At 41.6% G+C, this 23880-nt stretch overlaps 1 protein-coding gene across 6 annotated transcripts in view; it reads right to left on the bottom strand.

Annotated features, from left to right (window-relative positions):
• ATP13A3 (ATPase 13A3) overlaps positions 1-23880 on the bottom strand; it is a 131386-nt gene that overhangs the window by 17076 nt on the left and 90430 nt on the right. For all 6 annotated transcript variants that reach the window (XM_030215583.1, XM_030215581.1, XM_030215587.1 and 3 more), the window contains 6 exons: positions 15758-15867; positions 14336-14432; positions 11381-11453; positions 9077-9254; positions 3817-4004; positions 3024-3112 (listed from right to left, as the gene is read on the bottom strand). In XM_030215583.1, the coding sequence (XP_030071443.1) occupies positions 3024-3112; positions 3817-4004; positions 9077-9254; positions 11381-11453; positions 14336-14432; positions 15758-15867 (735 nt within the window). The remainder of the gene's footprint in view (positions 1-3023; positions 3113-3816; positions 4005-9076; positions 9255-11380; positions 11454-14335; positions 14433-15757; positions 15868-23880) is intronic.

Raw genomic sequence — 23880 nt, 5'->3', positions numbered from 1 at the left:
TGTAAAATTGGATCAGAAACTGGTTGACTGTTAAGATAGCAGAGGGTGGTGGTGAATGGAATCTACTAAGAGGAAAGAAAGTTTGAGATCCTGATATACCACCTTTCAACATCTGTGAGGATATATCAAAGTGATTTAGAATTAACAACAAGTTGGAAAAGAAAAAGACATTATAATGAATCAAAGGAAAGAGTGCAGGGTCGTTGCTGTAATTCTGCATACCACCAGTGGCGAGTAGCAGAGTGCCTCAGGGATCGGTACTGGAGCCGATTGTATTCAACGTATTTGTAAGCGACATTGCCAAGCACTAGAAGGATTTGCCTTTGGGCAGATGACATAAAAAGATTTGCAACAGAGTAGACATCCTGGAGGGAGTAAACAACATGAGAAGCGATCTACAAAAACTAGAAGAAGGTGTAATGTTTGGCAGTTGAAATTTAATGCAAATAAGTGCAGAGTGAGACACTTGTATGAATAAGGAGGCAAAAGACTGACATGCATGGAACAGGAGAGGGACCTTGAGGTGATATTGTCTGAAGATCTCAAGGTAGAGAAAATGTGATGAAGCAATGGCCAAGCCAGAAAGATACTTGGCTGCATAGTGAGAGGCATTACCTGCAGAAGAAAGGAGGTGTTAATACTCCATGTTAAAGTAGTTGTTGACCTACTTGGAGCATTGTTTTGGAGGCCATAATCTCACTAAGGACATAAAAACTTAAGCAGTTCAGAGAAAGGTGAAAAAATGGTATGGGGTTTGTGCCAAAAGATGTATGAGACTTGAAGACCTGAATAGGTATACCCTAGAGGGAAAGGAAAGTGATAAGAGGAAATATGATACAGACGTTTATATACTTAAAAGGTATTAATATACAAATATTTTGTACAGACAGGTAGGTGGTAGAACTGGAGGACATGATGAGGTTGCAGGGTAGTAGTAACATCAGGAAAGGGTGGTGAATGCCTGGAATATCCTTCTGGTGGAGATGGTGGTGACAAACAGTGATGGAACTCAAAAATGACTGGGACACACACAGAGGATCCCTATATAGAAAGGGAATAGAATCAAGACAAAATGAAGGTGACCTTAGGACTGCTAATGTGTTATAATGGGCAGGAGCGATACTTAAGACAGCAACTGCGGTAGTCGGGAAGTAATACAAGTGTTGGGCAGACTTCTACGGTCTGTGTCCTGAAAATGGTAAGACAGACCAGGGTGGCCTGCAGTGAGCTTCAACAGCATCTCCAGTAGTTGGGAAATACAGCTAATCAGAATCAAGTACGGGTATTTTATATCACATTCATATCACATGCTATGAGTGCAGGTGCTGTCTCAGTGGGAGAGGGGAAGACATCATAAGGTTGAAATTAGCGAGTAAAATGATGTTAGCAATACTGAATCTCCATTACCCCAGCTGAAAAGGACTAAAATATAAATCAACATATGCATCCAGCTTCTCCTACATAAGCACACAACTATGGAATGTACTACCAAACATCATGAAAACAATGTACGACCTAACAAACTTCCAAAAATCACTAAAAACCAACCTGTTCAGAAAGGCATACCACAATGATCCATCCTAAATACCAGACAATGAAACTTATACCAGAACTGGACAAAACCGAACCCTCTATACCTGACTGCTTCATTTACTCTGTCACTTATGAACTTTAATGCAATACCACTTTGTATTTCCCATTCCTGGAATAGCGATCGCCATTACGGCATAATGTAAGACACATTGAGCCTGCAAATAGGTGGGGAAAATGTGGGGTACAAATGCAACAAATAAATAAATCTTGTATTCATAATGAATGTGACTATGCTGCAGCCATAATAATAATAATGTGTAGCATGGTTGATAGACTTAAGTTTTACCTTGCAGCACTTGGGTGCCGGTTTATTTGGAAAAAGCGACAATGTGGTGTTTAATTTTACATTTTATTCCATGGTTGGACCTCCAGCCCCCCCCCCCCCCCCCCCCAAAGCAAAGAGGTTACCTGGTGGTCCAATGAGACCCTACTAGCCGCCCCAACCCTGGTGGCCTACTGCCCCCCCAACCCCATACCTGGAAGCAGGAGGAGGGAATAGCACTCCCTTCTCTGCGAGCACCACCTCAAAATGTCGGTGCCTTTCCTGGTGCATCCTGGAATGCGCTGGGCAGGGCTTCATTACCATATAAGGGACAAACTCCTGGGCTGTGTTTGACAATTCTGGGCTGTTTTTTATTTCTTTTTTGACAGCCCAGACCTGTTAAACAACTTCTGCAGGAAAATTGTGCCTTGAATGAATGCCCAGGCACAATCCTCCCAGATGATCAACGTTAACCGTGCACATAAATTTGCATGCTATTAGTGTTGATCATAGGGACATTATTTCCCCAAACTGTTCCGATGCTAATTTTACAGTGCTGTTCAAAACAGTGCAGGGTTTTTGATCAATGGACCTCTAGCGTTCCAGCTTTTTCCAACCCTTAGGGACATCATCAGTTGTAGCATCATATGAGGTTCCAAAACAGAGTACGCGTACCTCCTATGAAGCCAAGAGGCCTATTTTTCTGTCATAAATTGGCACCTCATGAACCCTGGTTTAAGTCACTAGTCATGTCTTTCCTCCTCTTAAAAAAGGAGCTTAAGAAAAAAAAAAAAAACACTTTGGGGACTGAGACCAGGTTAACTTCTGTCCAATCACTATATGAGAAAAAATACTGAGGAGCTCCTGCAGAAACTCCTATGCATGCTCATAAAACTTTGCTACCTTGGCTCAGACCTCCAAAAAAAGAGCTACTTTATTTTGGAAATGGCAGATATCACTCACTTGGTGTGGCTGATTTAACTGCCCATCATAACCTTTAAAAAAAAAAAACACTTAACAAGCAACCCTTGGGTTGAGCTTTTAAGCAAATGTTGCAAGCACGATTCCAACCAAACTATTTCCAAGAGCCACTATTGGTGGTTAAGTCTAGCAGGCAGAAACTGCAGTTGCTCCCTCAATTTTGTGCTGGATAGAAAATGTTTCTCACCTCTAAAAAGCTGTCAATTGATGCAACTGGATGCAACATAATGAATAGGATCAAGGTATAAAGAGCCATCGCAGATATTACAAAAAGAACTGTTAAGACAAAAAAAAAAAGACACATTACAATTGGCAGACCACATACCTCAGCTGGGAGTACAAGTGAGGCTTATTATTAATTCACACTTTGGGGTGGGGGGTGTGCAATGAAGGAAGCATCAGCAGGCACAACAGCATGCCGAAGCAGAAGTGGAGGCACCTACCACGACATAATGCAGATTGTAGCATTTAACACAATCCATGTTAAACTTTATGCAGAGTAACACACTGCTTTTGCATGCAATACAGTTCATTAATTTGCTACACATTGTGCCCGATTTTTTGTAGTAAACAACACATGCAGAATTTCAAATAGGACACAGGGGAAGTCTCTTGAGAAGCCAAATCTTCTATTGTTGCCACTATTTGGGTTTCTGCCATGTACTTGTGATCTGGCTTGTTGGCCACAGAATACTTGGACCATTGGTCTGACCCAGAATGGCTATTCTTATGTTCTTAATACAATTTGGGTAAAGGGGATTACTCCATGTTATAAAATCAGCCTGACTGCTGTAGCCTGTGGTCCCCTGTAACAGTACACCAGTGCTGACTGCATATATTAATCCATACTTCTAGACAGCTACTGGGTAAAAGTTAGATAAGCAGTAATGTTGGCTACTCAATTAGTGGTTTTAACATTTGCATTTCTGACCAAATATGCACTGAAACGTGAAATGAAAAAGAGCCGGATACACACTTACAGTTTTTGTAGCAGGGCTGTCTAAAGGGTTTCCCTTTGGAAAATACAATTGCTACTATGAGGTACTGAAAACTGGAGATAAAAAAGAGAGTTGTGTTTTCATAATTCTGGATGTTGTGCTCATCAATGTGCGTGTTATTCATATCATGTGAAGAGTTGGTGAGGGAGCTGCTTGATAGATTACAGGCACTGGAAAAGAAAAATAAATAGTGCCTCAGTAACACATCGGGGTTCTCATTTTATCTTTTTCAATGTTACAAACCAATTTTATACCTAAGAAAAGAATTGCCACACAATCTGTATAAGCACTTTTTTATTGGGAAATATCCATAAGTTTTATGGGAAAACATTTTGATTTCTAGCTTGTGCCTTGGATTTAAAAATGCTACCCTCTCTGATGAACTTGGATTCAGGACCATTTGTATCCTGTACGGATGCAGGATTTTTGGAAAGGAAGAATAGTGGGCTGAGAGCCAGGAAAGTCAGGGTTCAAATCTCACTGCTGCTCCTTGTGACCTTTGGCAAGTCAATTACCCCGGATTCTATGTAGCACGACTTACGTTGTGCATGCAAAAACAGTCATATTCTGTATTTCTGCGCACAACTTAATTAGTAACTTAATTAGTTAATAAGTCTATCAGTGCCAATAATTGCCAATTAGTAAACAATTGACACTCATTGGCATTTAGAATTTACACACAGGACTAAGCCTATTTTATAACATGTTGCACATAAACTAAGTTGCATAGTTGAAAAGTAGGCGTGGCTACGGGTATTTCTAAAATCTACGCAACTTACAGAATACACCCGGTCCACACCTAATTTGGGCATCGGGATGTACACCAAGTTTTACTTGGTGAAACTGGCAGCGACTATATTTAGTCGCGTGGACCAATGCTTATTCTATAAAGTATGTCTAAATTAAGGTGTACTTTATAGAATACGCTCAGGTAAATTTCATAAACTTAGGGGCCCTTTTACGAAGTGGCAGTAGCCGTACCACCACACTGCTACTCACCACATCAGCCCTATGGCCAGGCTCACTCAGGAGCCCAGCGGTAGCTCCGGCTTCCAGCGAATGATTATAGTGCTAGAAAATACTTTTGTATTTTCTAGTGCAGAGGGCATGCTGCCTGGTTACTGCCAGAGTTCCTACCACTCCTAAATAGGAGGCGGAAAGGGCTCCCCCAGGAAACGGCCATGCGCCAATGCTTTAGCTTAGTGTACGGCCACTTCCTTCCAGGAAAAAAAAAAAAAACCAAAAAACACCTTTTACCAGCGGTGGTAAAAGGTGTCCTCAGAACGCGGCAAACCTATCTGATGTTTGGTAAAAGGACCCCTTAGTTTGTGAGTTCTCTCTACCGTACCTAGATGTAACTTGTGTTGAACTAAAACTTAAAAGCGTGAGCCAAATCCAACTAACTGAATAAGTACATCTATCCTGAAAATATAATTCATCATCTTAGGTTGAATGCTTTGAGAAGTAGTATGTACAGACAGCAATTTCACAAGTTTTTTTTTTGTGTACGAGTCATGCAAAAAAAAAAAAAAAAAAAGTTTATCTGGGTTGCCTACTTTGTAATTTTACTTAACTTTCTGTAAGCCACATTGTGCCTGCATGAGTGGGAAAATGTGGGATATAAGCGTACAATAAATAAATAAAAATAATCCTTCAAAAATGTAAGGGACAGGCTCAATTTTGGCATGGAACTAAAACCAGTGAAATTACATCGTTTGAAAATGAGTCTATTCAGAAAAATGAAGGACCCCCCCCCCCCCCCCCCCCCCAAAAAAAAAAAAAAAAAAAAAAAAATTGCCTAATGCATGTCTATGAGGGAAGCAGTTCTAGTAGCAGCAGTATAAACACAGCTACACTGAAACAGTGGTTAGATAGCTGTGAGATCATCCATCCACTAACACATGCAGAAGGGCTGGAAATAGTTCTATGGGGCATACTCTGCATTCTTTCTCCTGCTATATCCTTATCCCTGCTGGGCTGACTTAGGGGTCCTTTTACTAAAGGTGTGTTAAATGCTATGTAACCCATTATATTCCTATGGGCAGAATGGCATTTACCACACCTTAGTGATTTGGATGTGCATTTCATTTTCTCTCTTGTAAATTCTACTATGAAACCTAGTAAATGAACTTTTTATTTAATTTATTGCATTTGTATCCCACATTTTCCCACCTATTTGCAGGCTCAATGTGGCTTACAGATTTTGGTTATGACAATCATTCCATGATATCAGATACAATTAGTAAGGTACAAAGATTGGTAAGGGAAGAGTGAAGGAAGGTGTTAGGCAGGATAGAAGGTTGACTTTAATAACTGGGTGGATTGGTGAGGTATTTTTGTAAAGCTATGGGTTCTTTTTGTAGGCCTTGTTGAAGAGATGTGTCTTCAGAGATTTGCAGAAGTTAGATATTTCGTCGATTGCTTTCAGGGCTGTAGGTAATGCATTCCACAATTGCGTGCTCATGTATGAGAAGGTGGTGGCGTGTATCAGCTTGTATTTTAGTCCTTTACAGCTGGGGAAGTGCAGATTGAGAAATTTGCGGGATGATCTTATAGCGTTTCTGGGAGGCAAATCCACAAGGTTTAGCATGTAGGTTGGGGCATCTGCGTGAATGATTTTGTGTACAATCATGCAGATTTTGAACGCAACGCGTTCCTTGAGTGGGAGCCAGTGAAGTTTCTCTCTTAGGGGTTTTGCACTTTCATATTTAGTTTTTCCAAATATGAGTCTGGCGGCGGTATTCTGGGCTGTTTGGAGTTCTTTGATAGTCTGTTCTTTGCAGCCAGCGTACAGTGCATTACAGTAGTCCAGATGACTTATTACCATTGACTGTACCAAGGTACGGAAGATGTATCTCTGGAAGAAAGGTTTTACTCTTTTGAGTTTCCACATGGTGTGGAACATCTTTTTTTGTTGTGTTCTTCACGTGAGCATCGAGTGTGAGGTTTCGGTCGATGGTAACTCCAAGAAATTTTAGGTTTTGTGCGACGGGGAGAGAACAGTATGGTGTGGTTATAGTATAGTAGAGAATGACACAGGGATGGGGACCCACAGTAACAGAGGGGACGGGGACAAAACAAGCAAACATGCTGGCCACAACTAGCAAAATTTGCATGGGGGATCCTGTAAATTCCTACCAGCACATCTTCTAAGAAGACATCTTCTATTGCAGGAAGGACTGTGGAAGACAGGAGAGCTAGACTGAATCCTGAGATTGTTGATGACTTATTGATACACAGATTTAAAAAATCGTAATACTGCTTCATAGGGCATATTTCTCCCCCACTACGGCAAACAGAACAGGTTGTATTTTGTATGCCTGGACATTTTACCAGGGTGGATTAGGATTCCTTGGGGTAGTAGAAGTCAGCGATTGATGGGGCTGGAAGGGTAGAGGGTGGTGGTGAGGAGGGTTATTATAGTCATTCTTATTGTACACCGCCTTGAGTGAATTCCTTCAAAAAGGCAGTAAATAAATCCTAATAAATAAATAGTTGCCTGTTGTTATTGTTTTCTATTTGTGATTTATAAACAGTTGCACAGCATATTGTTCCTTTTTATACTTAAGCGTTCGAGGCTTCTGCAGATAAGGACAGAACCCGCGGGGACGGGGCAGGGACGGAGACAGAACCCGTGGGGACAGGGCAGGGACGGAGACAGTACCTGCGGGGACAGGGCGGGGATAGAGATAGAACCCGTGGGGATGGGGCAGGAACAGAGACAGTACCTGCGGGGACAGGGCGGGGATAGAGATAGAACCCGCGGGGATGGGGCAGGAACAGAGACAGTACCTGCGGGGACAGGGCGGGGATAGAGATAGAACCCGCGGGGATGGGGCAGGAACAGAGACAGAACCCACGGGAACAAATGTCCCCATGTCATTCTCCATAGCAACCATTAAGAAAACTATAAACAGAATGACATAGGGACAAAGTTTGTTCCCGTGAGTTCTGTCTCCGTTCCTGCCCCATCCCCAAGGGTTCCACTGTGACACCTGGTGACTATACCATGTAGTTTGCCAGTAGTTGTGTACCGGCTCCAAGTAGTGAAGAACTAATTATCTATTGCCTTGGGACAGTGGCACCCTATAGTTAAAATGTAAAAAAAGCATCCTTTGAAATCTGTTGCCAGCAACACCTAATGGTTTGATTATATCATACTCTGTTTCATTTTATTTTTCTTTCAAAAACAGAATGTTTGAAAACTGCTCCATTTAAAACCACCCCTCCCCTCTCTCTTTCAGGTAAGAGACAGACAACACAGACAAGCATCAAGCATATGTTATTTTTATGTATTTTCTGTTACCCACTCAGAACAGTGGATTATGAAAGATAAAAATATTTTTAAATAAGTGTGTGAATGTGCACATGCACATAGGAATTGGATAGAATTTCATGAGCCATGCTCTGGATGCTTTCCCCACCTTTTCTTAATTAAAGAAAAACATGCCAATATAGCACATCACATACATTAATGAAACAGTTATACTGCCCATACTACTTTTGGTATCATAGTGGAGGTTTTTATTTTATTTTTTACACCATGGCTTTTTAATGTATGTTTATAAGCTGTACTGATGCAAACTCACCTCTCTATATAAAACGCACCTCCAACATTCTAATGAAGCCTCAAGTTTCCCAACATTCTAAATGTGTCATGGTGTAGATCGCTTTTTCTCCATGAGTGTCTGCCCCGCCCTCGATCACAACGTGACCCCTTGGGATCTCCTGCTTCTTTTCAAAAACACCTTGACAGAGGGGGGGCCCCTGCCGCACACTCTCATTCTTTATCACACACACACTCTCACACAGACAGCCTCAAACTATGTCACACACACCCACACAGTCACTCTCACACACTCTCTCTCTCTCTCTCTCAAACATACACACTCCACTGAAAACCTTGCTAGTGCCCGTTTCATTGGTCTCAGAAACAGGCCTTTTTTACTAGTAAGTAAATAAACTTCAAGCATGAAGGAAGATAGTATGTTGTACACCCTCCTTGATATCTGTTGAAAAACAGTATAACATATTTTATTAAATAAATAAATGTTTGTTGAACCTGACTTTTCCAAAATACCTTTTCTCATTCCTAGTTTTTTTAAATATACAATATCTTACATATTACATTCTCAACTCACAATCCTCTGTCAGAAAAGGCTGCGCAGTAATAGTAACTTCTCTCCTACAAAAACAGCATAACAGGAGATTAACAAAATGTTTCTCTTTATAGGTTACTTACTCAGAGTCTGGCGTCCACGTTTCATACCAAGGTTGCTCCTTCACCCACAGGAAAGCTATTGTTTGGAAGCCAATGCAGATGATAATTTGACAGAGAACCGAAAGGAGCAGTGGACCTGAGATAAGACCTGATGGAGGCCTTTGTGCAACAAGCTCCTGCCAGGCTGAATTTAAACTCACTGCAATGAGATTCAAAAACTCATCAACAAGTGCTAGAGTTTCATTGGGATTCAAACATTCAATTTCAGATCAGTTGTATCTACTCCTCTATTTAAACATTCATGTGTTTTTTCTAAGTGCAATATGGCAACAGATACCAGTTATAGTTTACTGATGTGTTTAAATGCTGTATTTAGTGGACCAGATGTATGAAGCATTTTTCTAGTAGGCGAAGTGGGGAAAACGCCTTAGTACATCTGGCCTTGAATGATCTCCAACAGCATGGTATGAATCCAGAAGATATAACCAGAAATATGTAAGTTTTAGTAATCTAATTGTTATTTAAAACAAAGCCTCACAATATGTTCCAGAGTAAAAGAAAATATTCCAGTCTGTAAACCACTGCAACATTAGATATTTTTGAAGAGGAACCTGGCATTAAAAGTAATTATATTTTACTTAACCTGTTCCCAATTTATTTCATATAAATACTGTTTACTGTGCTGGAAATGTAAAGAGACATTGGTTTCATCTTTTTTTGGGGGGGGGGCGGGGAGCGTAGCATAGCAATTTCCTCACACTTCTTTGGACTTTCAGCTTAGTTTGAACCAGGGTTGGGTTTCAGCACCATGAACTACATTTACAATTCCCAGGCATTTTCTCCCACAGTTTACATCCCTCCTCCCAGCTCCTGTAGCCCAGTCATTATCAGTGGCTATGAACCAAGGCACCCTCCAGAATCCTATGACTAGGTGTTATTGCCCTAGTAACATTCCCCGTTCTAGCCTGCTAGGGGTACAAAAAAAAAAAAAACACCTAGAAATTGAGTCATCTATTTTACGTATACTCAGCAAAACAGACTGGGATAAAAATGCGTCAATCAGCATCCAGGGCTGACTGGGCATTCACTTTTCCTGCCTACTGTCCTAACCTGGAGCGTTATACGTCCATTATGATAGCTTCAAACTGTTCCCGTCCTGCTCCCCACCTTCCTTTATGTATTCTGGGTCTTTTCTATGTCTGCCTCTATACCCCTTGTTTTTATTATTGTAAAATGCTTTGTTATTTTTTTAAATAAAAGGGAGGTAGATCAAGTTAATAAAATAAACATATGAAAATCATTTCATTTGTCACTACTGACAGCACATGTCTCTTTGTGACTACAAATACATACAGTACATGTAATAACTAAGACAATACCTGATTAGTCACAGTCATGAATCATATGACCTGCCATATGTAACTAATCAGGATGATTCTTTGAAGGAAGTATTTTGTTCCCTAAAGAAAGCAAAGAAAAACTTTTGTTGCCAACCAAGGCAGTAGGGAGTGGAGGGGTTAAGGCCAAATAAGTTGTGATCACAGACTGTTACTGCTGGGAGCTGCAGCCACAGGAAACTCAGACTTAAAAGCTGTATTCCCTCAAGACTAAATGGAGTCAAAAATGGATCTGTCCAGTTGCAAAGATCCTTCACATGGGCAGAAAATAAAATTTTGCTTTCATAAGTCCATAAAACTTCTACTTTATACAAAAGAGCTGTGTCTTATTGCAATGCATGTTGCTATTTCTACTTACTGCCAAAAAACACCATCTGCATTGCCTCTTTTCAAGCAGGGAAGACAACAGCAACAGATACCCAAGTTCCTCTCAGTGAGGCTTTTTATAACCTGAAGTCAAAGCTCTGTCAATTCAGAGCATAATGGACTAAATTATCAGTAGCTATGTTTTGAATATGAACTGTGCTGTGAGGAATCCAGTTTTCCAAAGATGATTTTTAAAAATCTGCAGTCAACACATTAAGAATATGTCTTGGGTCAATCCATTCAATACCTATTTTCTTGACATGGAATAGGTAATAGCAGATAAGGGCCTGATCTGTTGCTCCCATCTGCTGCCTGCAGGATATCACTCCTCACCTAACAGTGTAGTTTTCCTTTTAAGTACTCGACCATCCTTGGCAGACGAACAAGTTTCCATCAACATCCAGGCCTCCTCCCACAACCACTTCCCTTACCTAACCCTCTTCTCTATATGGCTTTCACTGCTGCCTTTTCCACCTAGTCCAAGCATGCTTAAATTCTGCTGGTAGGCTACTCTGAAGCATCCATCATCATAGCTTACACAAGTTACTGTAGCAATACTCACTAGTGAAGACAATCACAAGGATAATTGCCAGGTCAATGAAGAGGAACTGGAAGTCTCCTAAATTGCTGAGGATCTACAAAACAATTAAAGGCTCAAATCACAAAAAATACAGGGGCAACTGATGTGCTTTCAGCAAATCACTAGGTACTTACAGAATATCTTTCACATATGCCATAAATTCATTTTGAACACAGATTTATATAATTTCTTTTTCTGACACAGAAGTTCCATCTTGCCCATCTTGCATCTAGGATCTAGCGTCAGGAGCCTTCACTTGCAACTACCAGGATTTTTCAGGTTTCATTTTTATTTTACATACTACATATCAAAATAACTTCTAGGCTGTTTATACTATCAAGCTTATTTTTGAAAGAGGACGCCCATCTTTCGACATAAATCGCAAGATGGGCGTCCTTCTCACAGGGTCGCCCAAATCGGCATAATCAAAAGCCGATTTTGGGCGTCAACTGCTTTCCGTCACGGGGACGACCAAAGTTCCCAAGGGCATGTCGGAGGCGTAGCAAAGGTGGGACTTGGGCGTGCCTAACACATGGGCATCCTCAACCCATAATAGAAAAAAAGAAGGGCATCCCTGACGAGCACCTGGACGACTTTACTTGGTCCTTTTTTTATTACGACCAAGCCACGAAAAGGTGTCCGAATTGACCAGATGACCATCAGAAGGAATTGGGGATGACCTCCCCTTACTCCCCCAGTGGTCACTAACCCCCTCCCACCCTCAAATAATTCTTTAAAATTATTTTTTGTCAGCCTCTATGCCAGCCTCAAATGTCATGCTGGAGCAGTGTTAGTGGGTGCAGTGCACTTCAGGCAGGCGGACCCAGGCCCATCGCTCCTACCTGTTACACTTGTGGTGGTAAATGTGAGCCCTCCAAAACCCACCACAAACCCACTGTACCCACATCTAGGTGCCCCCCCCTTCACCCATAAGGGCTATGGTAATGGTGTACAGTGGTGGGTAGTGGGTTTTGGTGGGCTCAGCACACACGGTAAGGGAGCTATGCACCTGGGAGCAATTTCTGAAGTCCACTGCAGTGCCCCCCCTAGGGTGCCCGGTTGGTGTCCTGGCATGTGAGGGGGGACCAGTGCACTACAAATGCTGGCTCCTCCTACGACCAAAGGGCTTGGATTTGGTCGTTTCTGAGATGGGCATCCTCAGTTTCCATTATCGCCGAAAATCAGAAACGACCGAGTCTAAGGACGACCATCTCTAAGGTCAACCTAAATTTCCAGATTTGGGCGTCCCCGACCGTATTATTGAAACGAAAGATGGACGTCCATCTTGTTTCGATAATCCAGGTTTCCCCGCCCCTTCACGGGGACGTCCTGCGAGGACGTCCTCAGAAAAACTTGAGCGTCCCCTTCAATTATGCCCCTCCATATTTACCATATAACCTAGTCTAGTCACTGCAGTGAGGGTGCTGGGCAGGAAAATTATCTTAGAATCATGGCCCTGAATCTGGTCAATAGGTTTCAACCTCAAGCAATGACTTCCTTCCCTCCTCTCCCCTTCCCTGGTTGCTGTGAATACTACCTCTGCGGCACCCAGGGGACCTTCTGCATGGCAGTGCACAGTACTGCTACCAGAGCCAGCCCCTTGCTCTCATTTTAGTAGCATGCAACCAGTTAATATTCAACCATTAACAGGCAACCTTTTTAAAATGCAAACTGCAGAATTAGGCCCCGATATTCAATGCCAGACCATATCCAGGCACTGGCACTGAATATCTGGGTCCGACTGCAAAATAACACACCCCCTAGGATTTATGCAGGTCCAAGCTGATATTCAGCTGGGACCTACAAAAAGGAATCAGTCATTTCTCCCCCACCTGCACCCCTGTTCTGATCCCCCTCCCTTCCACCTCAAAGAACAGCAGTATCACGAGGCTGATACTAGAGTTCTCAGTAACCATTCTGAGATCATCATTGCTCCTGCCCTTGGGACCCTATGATACTTGCAAATAGGCACAGGTGGGGTGGAATTGGGAGGAAGGGGGAGCACTGCTGTTTGGGAGGAGTGGGGCCGGGAGGTAGGGGATCAGAACAAAATCAAAAGGGGAGTGGCATCATCGGATCAGTGACCTGAAGGTTACATGGGTGCCGGCCTAAATTCAGTGCCAGCACCTGCATAGCTAAGCGACCAAAGTTAGCACAGCCTTTTGTGCAGTCATAGTTTGTCGTTTGTATGCAGTGGCACTAAATATTGCTAGAACCTACATAGATCTAGTCCTTAGTGGAATGCAGGGTATGGTACAAGAGGAAACTGTGTTTAAGCTGCTGGGAAATAGTGATCATAACATGATCAAATCTGAGTCGATATCTGGCGTGAAGTCACTAAGGAAATCTACTGTAGCAGCATTTAATTTTCGACAAAATGAGGAAAATGGTTAAAAAGAAGCTAAAACGGTCAGACACAAAGGTTAAGACTTGAAAGCAGGCATGGACATTGTTTAAAAATACCATCGTGGAAGCCCAGACCAGATGTATTCTACGTACTAAGAAAGACGGGAAGAGGAGAAAACGACAGCCAGCATGGTTAAAAGGTGAAGTGAAAGAGGCTTTTAGAGCCAAAAGAGCATCCTTCAAAGAATGGAAAAAGGATACGAATGAAGAAAATAAGAAACAATATAAGCACTGTCAAATTAGATGCAAAGCATTGATCATGAAGGCTAAAAGAGAATATGAAGAAAAACTTGCCACAGAGGCAAAAACTCATAACAACAAATTTTTTCAGGTACATCATAGGCAGAAAGCCCGTGAAGGAATCCATGGGACCCTTAGATAAAGAAGGAGCAAAAGGGGTACTCAGGGAGGACAAGGCCATAGCGGAGAAACTGAATGACATGCCATGAAAAGGCTGCAATGATCATTAAACTCAGGACACATATGATAAACATATTAACAAGTTCAATGTCTGCAGATAAATATACTCACAGAATACAGCAGAGTAACACTGAAATACTGGATAATGCTGTACAGAGCCATGTACTTAAACACACAGAAGGAAGTTATTAAAGCAGCACGTCCTTCCCTGTGAAAACAAATACTTACAGATCACTCTGAATATTCAAACCCGTAATTATATCCAGCTTAGCCAACAAAATTATACAGCACAATGAAATATTTTCTTGAAAGAGTCTATAGAGTCATACCAAATTATTCATAAAATAAAATGTGTTTTTCTATTGTTTCATCTTCTAAGCTGGACCCTTGTGTGTATCTGCACATAGGACTTCAGAACTATTTTGTCATCTCAGGACAGTCAATTTTCAATAGGTTTAGATGCCCAAATTAGACATCTAAGTCATTCCCTTTGAAAACTGACTAGGACCAAAACCTCAAATTTCAGAGGCTATAATTCACTAGTGCATTAAAAAGTAGATGGCTACTAATGTGTGCTAACTAGTTAATATACATTAATGTGATTTAATCTGTGTTAAATAATATAAGCCCCATTGCTCTCAATGAGACTTACATACTAACTATGTCCTTAACTCAAGTTAATGCATATTAACAGGTTGATTCACATTAGCAAACAGAGCCCTTATCTTCCTAATAAAGCAAATAGATTCATAGGCCTAAATTTAGGTGAATTTTCTACCCAAAGCCTAGGCTCCTAAATTAAAGTTCTGAAAAACTCCCTGTAGTCCTGTAGAGGACAGTTCCGAAATGCTATTGTTCCCCACGTCACTCTCCTTCCAAATTATTATATTTTTAAATAAAGCTCCTGCTGGAAGGTACAGCACGCGTATAAATCCGATGAAGGTACTAATCAAACTCAAAAGTTGTGGGTAAAATGGCTGTTTATGTGCATCACACCATTTGAATATTATGTTTCCCCACCCACCACCCTCAGACAATGTGGGTAAAAAGCATGTATGCTGTTTCACAGGGCATATACTTTTGCTCACTGGGAATAAAGGGTGGGATTAGGCCAGGGCAGGGGAAAGAATGCACAGTGATTTCATTTTCAAGTTACATGTACTTTGAACCTACCCCCAGGTGCAAAGTATGCGGATATGAAAGTACCAATAATATACAAACCACCCAAATTTTCAAAGGAACTCTGCAACAAGCTCCCTTTGAAAATTTGTATATGCAGACTTGCAAGCAATGTATCTGCAGACCTGCAAGTTGCTATCAGGGTTTCATTATTGTTCTCCATATATTTTGCTTTAAAGAAAACAAACAAAAAAAAAACATGGAGAGGGGTGCTTTGAAATCTTTCCTTAAAGATTTATAATTCAGATTTCTACAAATTCTGACTTACAAATCCATTAATTATAAAGCCTGTGGGGATAGTATAAGCAGTGGGAGATATGCAGAAGAAAAAAAAGATTCTCATTGACACATTACCTAATAAGGTTTGGCACACATGATATACTGGGAGTCCTGGAGGTGAAAGGTGATGCCACAGAAGCTTCAAGTTCAGACAGTGATATGCCACTGTGTGCCCTCTTCAGTGCCTACCAGTTCAAAAATGGTAAAAGAATAATGTCTGCTGAGTAGACATCCCATTTTTGATGTTTCAAGAGAGGATTTGCAAACTAGGAATCAAAATTCATGTGAAATACTACCAAAAGATGTACTTTCAAATATATAGTTATTTTTCCCACGTATTCTGGGGCTTGCTTTTAGGTTGACTAATACTCAACTGGTTCTCTGTGAAGTGAAATAAGCCCCTCCAGGAACACACTGCTCCATATGCAGGGGACTCTGAATGCTTTTGAAAAGTGCATGCTGTCCTGACATGCGACCAGCAGAATTATTCAAAAGATATTTTCTCCTTTTGTAATTGTATTATAATTAACATGATACACCTTCCAGGATCATCTAAACATAAGGTCACTAGTCAGCAGCTCGCTGTCTGTTTAAATCTAACTGGAAGAATTATTTGGTTATCTGCATGTGGTCAAACCAACCCACCAAATATGTGCTCCTAAACTTAACTGGATAAACTAACTATTTAAGACAGCTTTGCACATGGTCCAACCTCACTGCATAAAATTAACTGGATAGCACAGAATATCAGCACTTTCTAGTTAACTTTTAGCTCCAAACCCAGAAATGCCTTCTAGTTTCCCTACTCCCAACCTGAAACCTTTTGGCCAGCGATCTTGATAGCCAGCTAAACGTAGCTCCAAATTTTCAAGCCAAGCCATTTCTGCACTTAACTCCAAAGTTAAATAACTATATAAATGGTTATGAATACCAGCCCCAACATTTAAAAGTACTGTATTAAAAGCGCCTGGGGAATAAATACTCTTTCCATACTTAAAAATTGGGTAATACAGACATAAATCATTCTAGTACCAAATGTCAGAATTAATACACCATTCATTGACACATTACCACATAACTAATATTTTAGTATCACAGTTCTCAAAATGATTAAGAAATCTCAAAGTTATATAAATTACAATGAAAACACTTAAGAATAAATACTGGTATTGAAAATATGTCACTCATTGAACAAAAACTGCAATACATTGGCAAAATAAGCCAACCATTTTGCCACCATTTCTTTTTCATGCTAGCAGTAACTACACATCCTGATTTCCAGTTTAAAAAAAAAAATTAGAAAATGCAGTTTGATTTTAACTGGGTATCAAACAGTGCCAGCTACTGGCTGAAGTGAGTAGAAAACCAACATCCATGTAATGTTTAAAAATGTTTCTCCCAGTAAATTTGTTATAAGGTACTAAAACATGAAGAAACATTGATAGTAAAGTTAACTAGCATTTAGGAAAAATGTTTAGTGCAGCACCTCCCTCTTGCCCGCCCCCCCCCCTCCCCCGATCCAACGCTTGTAACAGGACAATTCTGTTGTCTAGTCTACAGAAAACTTCAGGCACACAAATGGGTGATGTCACTGCACAGCACCAGGACAGCTCAGAACTAGTTTAAGCTTAGCATGCTTGGCCCTTCCAATGTGCAGCAGTCCCCTCTGTCCCCTCATTTAGTTCCATAGCTCGAGAAGTTAACACAGCTCTCAGGATCATCAGAAGGATTGTGTACCTGATTCATCCTGCTGACACACACTGTCCACTACAGGTAAGAAACTCTGCTTATTCCACTAACAGGATGTAATCAGGCTTACACAGTGACAACTTATAAGCTCAGCCTTGCTCAACTATTTAGGCAATTTTGTTCATTATTCGTGAGCGGCTCAGATGAAGCAAGAGTTGCACAGATCAGGACAAATTGGTCAGTGCTGTTTCACTAAATGCACTCTCTGATGAGCGACTGGTCCGAGCTGTAGCGGAAAGTTTGAAGCAAGGACCAAGTAGCTGCTTTGCATACGCTGTCCAGCAAAGCAGATTTCAAGAGAACTATGGTAGCGGTGTTTAATCTACTGGTTAAAGGGAGGGAAAGAGAGCAGAACTAGATTCAGAAGCTAGCCAATTAACTATGGTTCAGTGGAACAACTGTGAGGATTCTGATGGATTCTGTTTCTTAAGGTAAGCTAGAGCCCATTTGTAGTCCAGAGTGTGCAGGCTTTTCTCATAGATGTTTCTGCGGTTTAGAATTAAATGTGAGCAGCACTATTTCTTCATTTACATGAGAGGCTGACCATCTTTGGCAGGAATTTAAGATGAGTATACAGCGGAACTACTTTATTATGATAAAACCGAGTGTAAGGTTCATACTTGACTAAGGCTTCTTCTAGCCAAGGTAACTTATGAGAAAAACTACCTTCCAATTCAGATAACAAAGACGAGGATTCCATGGGCTCAAATGAAGGGTTCATGAGATGAGGCCCTCTCTATGGGAACATGATAGGTTGGATGTGCACCAAGATGTACTCTGATAAAGGATATTTATAGCCTTAGATGAAAAAAAAAAAAGACAGTTTACGTAGTGTAATATTTTATTTATTTGTTACATTTGTATCCCACATTTTCCCACCTATTTGCAGGCTCAATGTGGCTTACATAGTACCGTAAAGGCATACGGTAATTCCGGTATGAACAAATACAAAGTGATATTATGGTAGAATAAGGTTCATGTGTGACAGACACATTAGGGGATCTTAGAGAGGAAGAGTTATTTTATGTCCATTACGAGCTTTGGTTTCGTTGTGTTGCAGGGAGTCAGGCTTTTAAGTTGGGTTGGTGGAGTATGCCTTTTTGAACAGGTTTGTTTTTAGTGATTTCCGGACGTTTAGGTGGTCATATGTTATTTTTATGACTTTTGGCAGTGCGTTCCATAGTTGTGCGCTTATATAGGAAAAGCTGGATGCATAAGTTGATTTGTATTTGAATCCTTTGCAGCTTGGGTAGTGGAGATTTAGGTATGTTCGTGCTGATCCTGTTGTGTTTCTGGTTGGCAGGTCTATGAGGTCTGTCATGTATCCCGGGGCTTCACCGTAGATAATTTTATGAACCAGGGTGCAGATTTTGAAAGCAATACGTTCTTTGATTGGGAGCCAGTGCAGTTTTTCTCGGAGGGGTTTGGCACTTTCAAAACGCATTTTTCCAAATATAAGCATGGCTGCTGTGTTTTGAGCGGTCTGAAGTTTCTTTATGATTTGGTTATTTGATAACAAATGGGATTTTGACCCTTTGTTAAATCTTAGTCAAGCATCTTAGCCTAAAGACTACAGCAATGGGCTTTTAACTGTGCCATAAAAAGGTGGTGTATTAAATCCCATTACCCTTTATCTTTACCATTAAAACACATATGCACGTCTGATGGAAGGCTTTTGTGCTACCATCAAGATGCCTTAAATCTGACACAACAAATAAACATTAGTATAACCCTCAACATAACACCTAAAATATTTAACAAAGTCCAAACATAGCAACTTGATTTTCTGTCTTGATTAGAACTAATAGAATAGAATATGGGCAAATACTTAAGAGGGAATAAAAGATTGCTAGCAATTTCAGACGACTGATGTGGAGCAATCTTTAGGCTTTCAACCAGGCTCACTCTGTGAAACGACAGCCAAGATGTGCTCCTCAGTAGATGGAAGCAGCTCTTAGGACAATGTTCCAGTGGTGCAAAAGGGATACACTTCATCTGAATGATTTCAGACATGTACCACAATGCAACATATAAATGGGCTTTTGCTGTAGTATTTCCATTGTTATGCAACTCTTTACCCTAGGAGATTAGGTTGGTTATAGATTATAACTTTTTGTAGGCAGGTGAAAGTAAAGTTTTTAATGAATATCTATGAAGGGGAAGGATCTCTATATAGGAATGGTGGAAGATTTATTGGATGATTTCAGTTGAGAACCGATGGTTTAATGTGGAATATGGAATTGTGGATGTGCTGAGAGGAGGTGGAACGAGAGAACTTTTGTACTGATATTATAAAACATGCAATATTCAGTAAAATTTTAAATCACTGTGACCTTTACAAGTAGTGGCATCTGCAAAATTTAATAAATTAAAGAAATGCACTTGATGCCTAACGCATGCCAGAATGAGTACTGGCGAAAGAACGCATAGTGTTCAGACAATACAGTCCAAAAGGAAGGCAGCTACTTGGGTTGAACAGTAGCAATTTACTTTGCTATCTCACTCCTGACTTGGTCTTGCATGAGGTTGACACTGAGCTTGAACTGAGCATAGATGGGAGTGTCGGCATTGGCAGTTGAAGCATGCCACTAACTTCCTCGCTACTCGGGCAGGCTGCTTTAGCTGGTGAGGCTTAGGCATGCCCACCAGATGCCACAATTTTGTAGGGAGTCTTAAAGTATGCTGTAGCTCCCCTGCGAGTTCACTGTGGTGTACTGGGGCACTACAGTACACGGTTTGGGAATCACTGGTACAAGGAATTTAAGGTAGCACTTACCAGTCACTGCTCAATAGGCTACAAAAACACATGCTATACACCTCTGGAATGATTTTTTTTCCCCGTGTTTGGACTAGGCCAAACCACAGACCTTAACAATTTGCTTGCTTTCAGCTGTGGCTGGTCTTGAGTTTGAATCTGAAAAGCTTATGAGCTACCAGAGAGCTCCAGGACATCAGTGGCAATCTGAAACCAGTTCTGGTTTTACCTCCACTGCATGCAATGAGGATAAAACTAGGGACTGCTAGGCCTTGTCCCTGAATGACCTGAATCTGACAGTTAGATTTGCTTCCTATAACATTAATTTGATCTCGGCTGCATTCCTTGCCAGGTTGTAGTAACAAGTGGCACGTCTTGCTATTTTACTTCCACTATATATTGGTGTTTTAAGCCAGTGTAATATCCATGTTCTGGGTATGGGATTATGATCTGAGCCTAAACAGATCAGACACCTTGAATGGGTGTTGAAGTTCTGGGCCTTTCTTGCCTATCAAGGACAAGGGAAAAACTATATTTTACATCTTGCTCGGCAAAGTAGGAAAAAAACAAAAAGGAGGGGACCGAGGAGACTACTGCACAAGGGAAGGGTTATGCATGCTCAGAAATCTATCCTACATGTCTGATTACATCCTGTTAGGATGCCTTAGGCAGAACATCAGTCCTCTAACTAAGCCTTTGTCCTTAATCACAACCTGAATGTTTTCTCCTTTAACCCGGGCCATGGTTAAGTGCCCCATCCACAGTGCTACTACTCCACAACTTAATCTGCCACTATATGCAGGCTGAATTCCTACAAGTGTACTAAGGAGAGATGGACATAAAAACATAATAGCCCTGTCTAGTCATCCCAATGTCCATCAAACCCAGCATCTTGTCTCTAACAGTGGCCAGTCCAAGTAACCAGCAGATCCCTAAAAGTAGATCTATTTCTCAGAGCTCATTTCCATGTATGAGCAACAATTCTTCTAAGTTTACCTGGCTAATAATTTTTTTTGTGGCCTTTCCCTCCAGGAACTTGTGCAACCTCTTAAATCCTGCTATGTTAGCTGCCTTGACCACATACTCTAACAACAGAGTCCACAGTTTAAACACTGCATGACATTTGTTTTTTTTTTTTTGCTTCAATTTGTTTTCCATCTGCTGGTCATTAGTTTCATGGAATGTCCTATTGTTTGTGTTATTTAAAAAAAATTAAACAATCTTTTCTCTATTTAAATGATCCACCCCACCCAAAGATGAATTTTTAAACCATAATCCCCCCCCCCCCCCCCCTCACTCATTTTTTCTTCAAGCTGAAGCACCCTAACCTTTTTAGCCTTTCTTCACATCTCCTTTTTGAAACGGGATGGCCAGAACTTCACACAGTACTCAAGGTGCAGTTGCATGAGGGACCTATACAGAGGCATAACAATATTCTCACTTTTGTTCTCCAACCTCGTTTGAATAATCTCTAACACTCTATGTATTTATTTAGCACCCACGGCACAATGAGCTGAAAATTTCAAAGTACTGTTGACAATGACTCTGAGATCTTTATCTTGGGTAATGACTTAACTCAGCATTTTGTTCCTGTAGTTGGGATTATGTTTTCCCTGTGTGTTATTCTTGCACTCACCCAAATTAAATTTAATTTACCATTTAGATGCCCAATCTCACCAGAACCTTCTGCAAATCCTCAAGCCTATGGCATTTTAAAGACAAATTTGATCATCTCACTCATCACTCCTATCTCCAGATAGACTTTGATCAGTGTCTTCTGAAAATCTAAATATACTATATCAACTGGCTTACCATTATTCCACTTGTTTATTTACAGCTTCAGAAAAATCTAATAAATTGGTAAGGGAAGACTTGCCTTTGCGGAATCCATTCCCATTAAGCCGTGTCTGTCTCTATGGTCAGTATTTCCTAACATCCTTCCAAAGCTCAAATGTTTTAAGACTATTTGGCTAGATGATTTGCAGACAAAAGGAAATCAATGAGTTAGGGCATTAGGGCAATTTTAAAAAGCCATTTATTCAGGTAAGCTGGCTGTCTGAAAATTGCCCACCTTTTCCTGGGTTAAAGTATGCAGGTTTGGAGGAAGGGTTAGGTTGGAGGGAGGCAACGATGTGCAAAATGGTAAAATTATGTATAATCATACCTGATAATTTTCTTTCCATTAATCATAGCTGATCAATCCATAGACTGGTGGGTTGTGTCCATCTACCAGCAGGTGGAGATAGAGAGCAAACTTTTGCCTCCCTATATGTGGTCATGTGCTGCCGGAAACTCCTCAGTATGTCGATATCAAAGCTCCATCCGCAGGACTCAGCACTTAGAGAATTACACCCACGAAGGGACACTCTGCCCAGCTCACCACCGCCGAAACGGGGGAGGGGAATTAACCCAGCTCATCCCCACACAAGTGGGGGAGGGGAATCCGTCCAGCTCATCCCCGCGGAGCGGGGGAGGGACACCACACCCGCCGATGCGGGGGGATCTGGCTTATCCTGCAACCGCAACCGCGGGAGGAGCTGACTGACCCGAACACCGCCGAAGCGGGAGGGGTACAAAACTGCCCTACAGCCGCACGAAGCGGGAGGGAGTGCCGGCAGAATTATAAGTCTCAATCCAGCCCCGTAAAACGGAGGGGAGAGGAATGCAGCAGCTCACTGTAACACAAACTCGTCTTAACTCTTGAAGAATCCAAGTGAAAAAACTTGAACACGAAGTCTTTCTGAAGTAACTGAAGAGTAAACTTGAACCTGAAATGCAACCAGAATAAAACAATACAGATATCTGGGAGGGGCTATGGATTGATCAGCTATGATTAATGGAAAGAAAATTATCAGGTATGATTATACATAATTTTACCTTCCATATCATCAAGCTGATCAATCCATAGACTGGTGGGATGTACCGAAGCAGTACTCACCCAGGGCGGGACATAGAAATCCCTGACCGCAACACTGAAGCTCCAAACCGGGCCTCCGCCCGAGCAGCCACAGTCAAGCGGTAATGCTTGGAGAATGTATGGGCCGAAGCCCAAGTTGCCGCCTTGCATATCTCTTCCAAGGAGACGGAACCGGCCTCTGCCATCGAGGCCGCCTGAGCTCTTGTGGAGTGAGCCTTCAGCTGGATAGGCGGCACCTTCCCTGCGGCCACATAAGCCGCTGCAATGGCTTCCTTGACCCATCTTGCCACTGTAGGCTTAGCAGCCTGCAGACCCCTACGAGGACCTGCAAACAGGACAAACAGATGATCCGATTTCCGGAAATCATTGGTCACTTCCAAGTATCTGATGATGACTCGTCTCACATCCAGATATTTAAGAGCAGAGTACTCCTCTGGGTAGTCCTCCCTACGAAAGGAAGGGAGACAGAGCTGCTGATTCACATGGAAGCGAGAAACAATCTTGGGCAGAAAGGAAGGCACTGTGCGAATAGTCACTCCTGCCTCAGTGAACTGCAGAAAAGGCTCTCGACATGAGAGCGCCTGGAGCTCGGAAACTCTTCTGGCTGAAGTGATAGCCACCAAAAAGACTGCTTTCAACGTCAGGTCTTTCAGAGATGCCCTCGACAAGGGTTCAAACGGCGGCTTCTGCAATGCTCTTAGCACTAGGTTGAGATTCCACGCAGGCACCACTGAGTGCAGAGGAGGGCGCAGGTGATTAACTCCCTTGAGAAAGCGC

The sequence above is a fragment of the Microcaecilia unicolor genome, chromosome 10, assembly GCF_901765095.1.
Source record: "Microcaecilia unicolor chromosome 10, aMicUni1.1, whole genome shotgun sequence".
Classification (NCBI taxonomy): Eukaryota; Metazoa; Chordata; class Amphibia; order Gymnophiona; family Siphonopidae; genus Microcaecilia; species Microcaecilia unicolor.
Note: the sequence above shows the minus strand (reverse complement) of the source record. Positions and strands in the feature narration are given on the sequence as shown.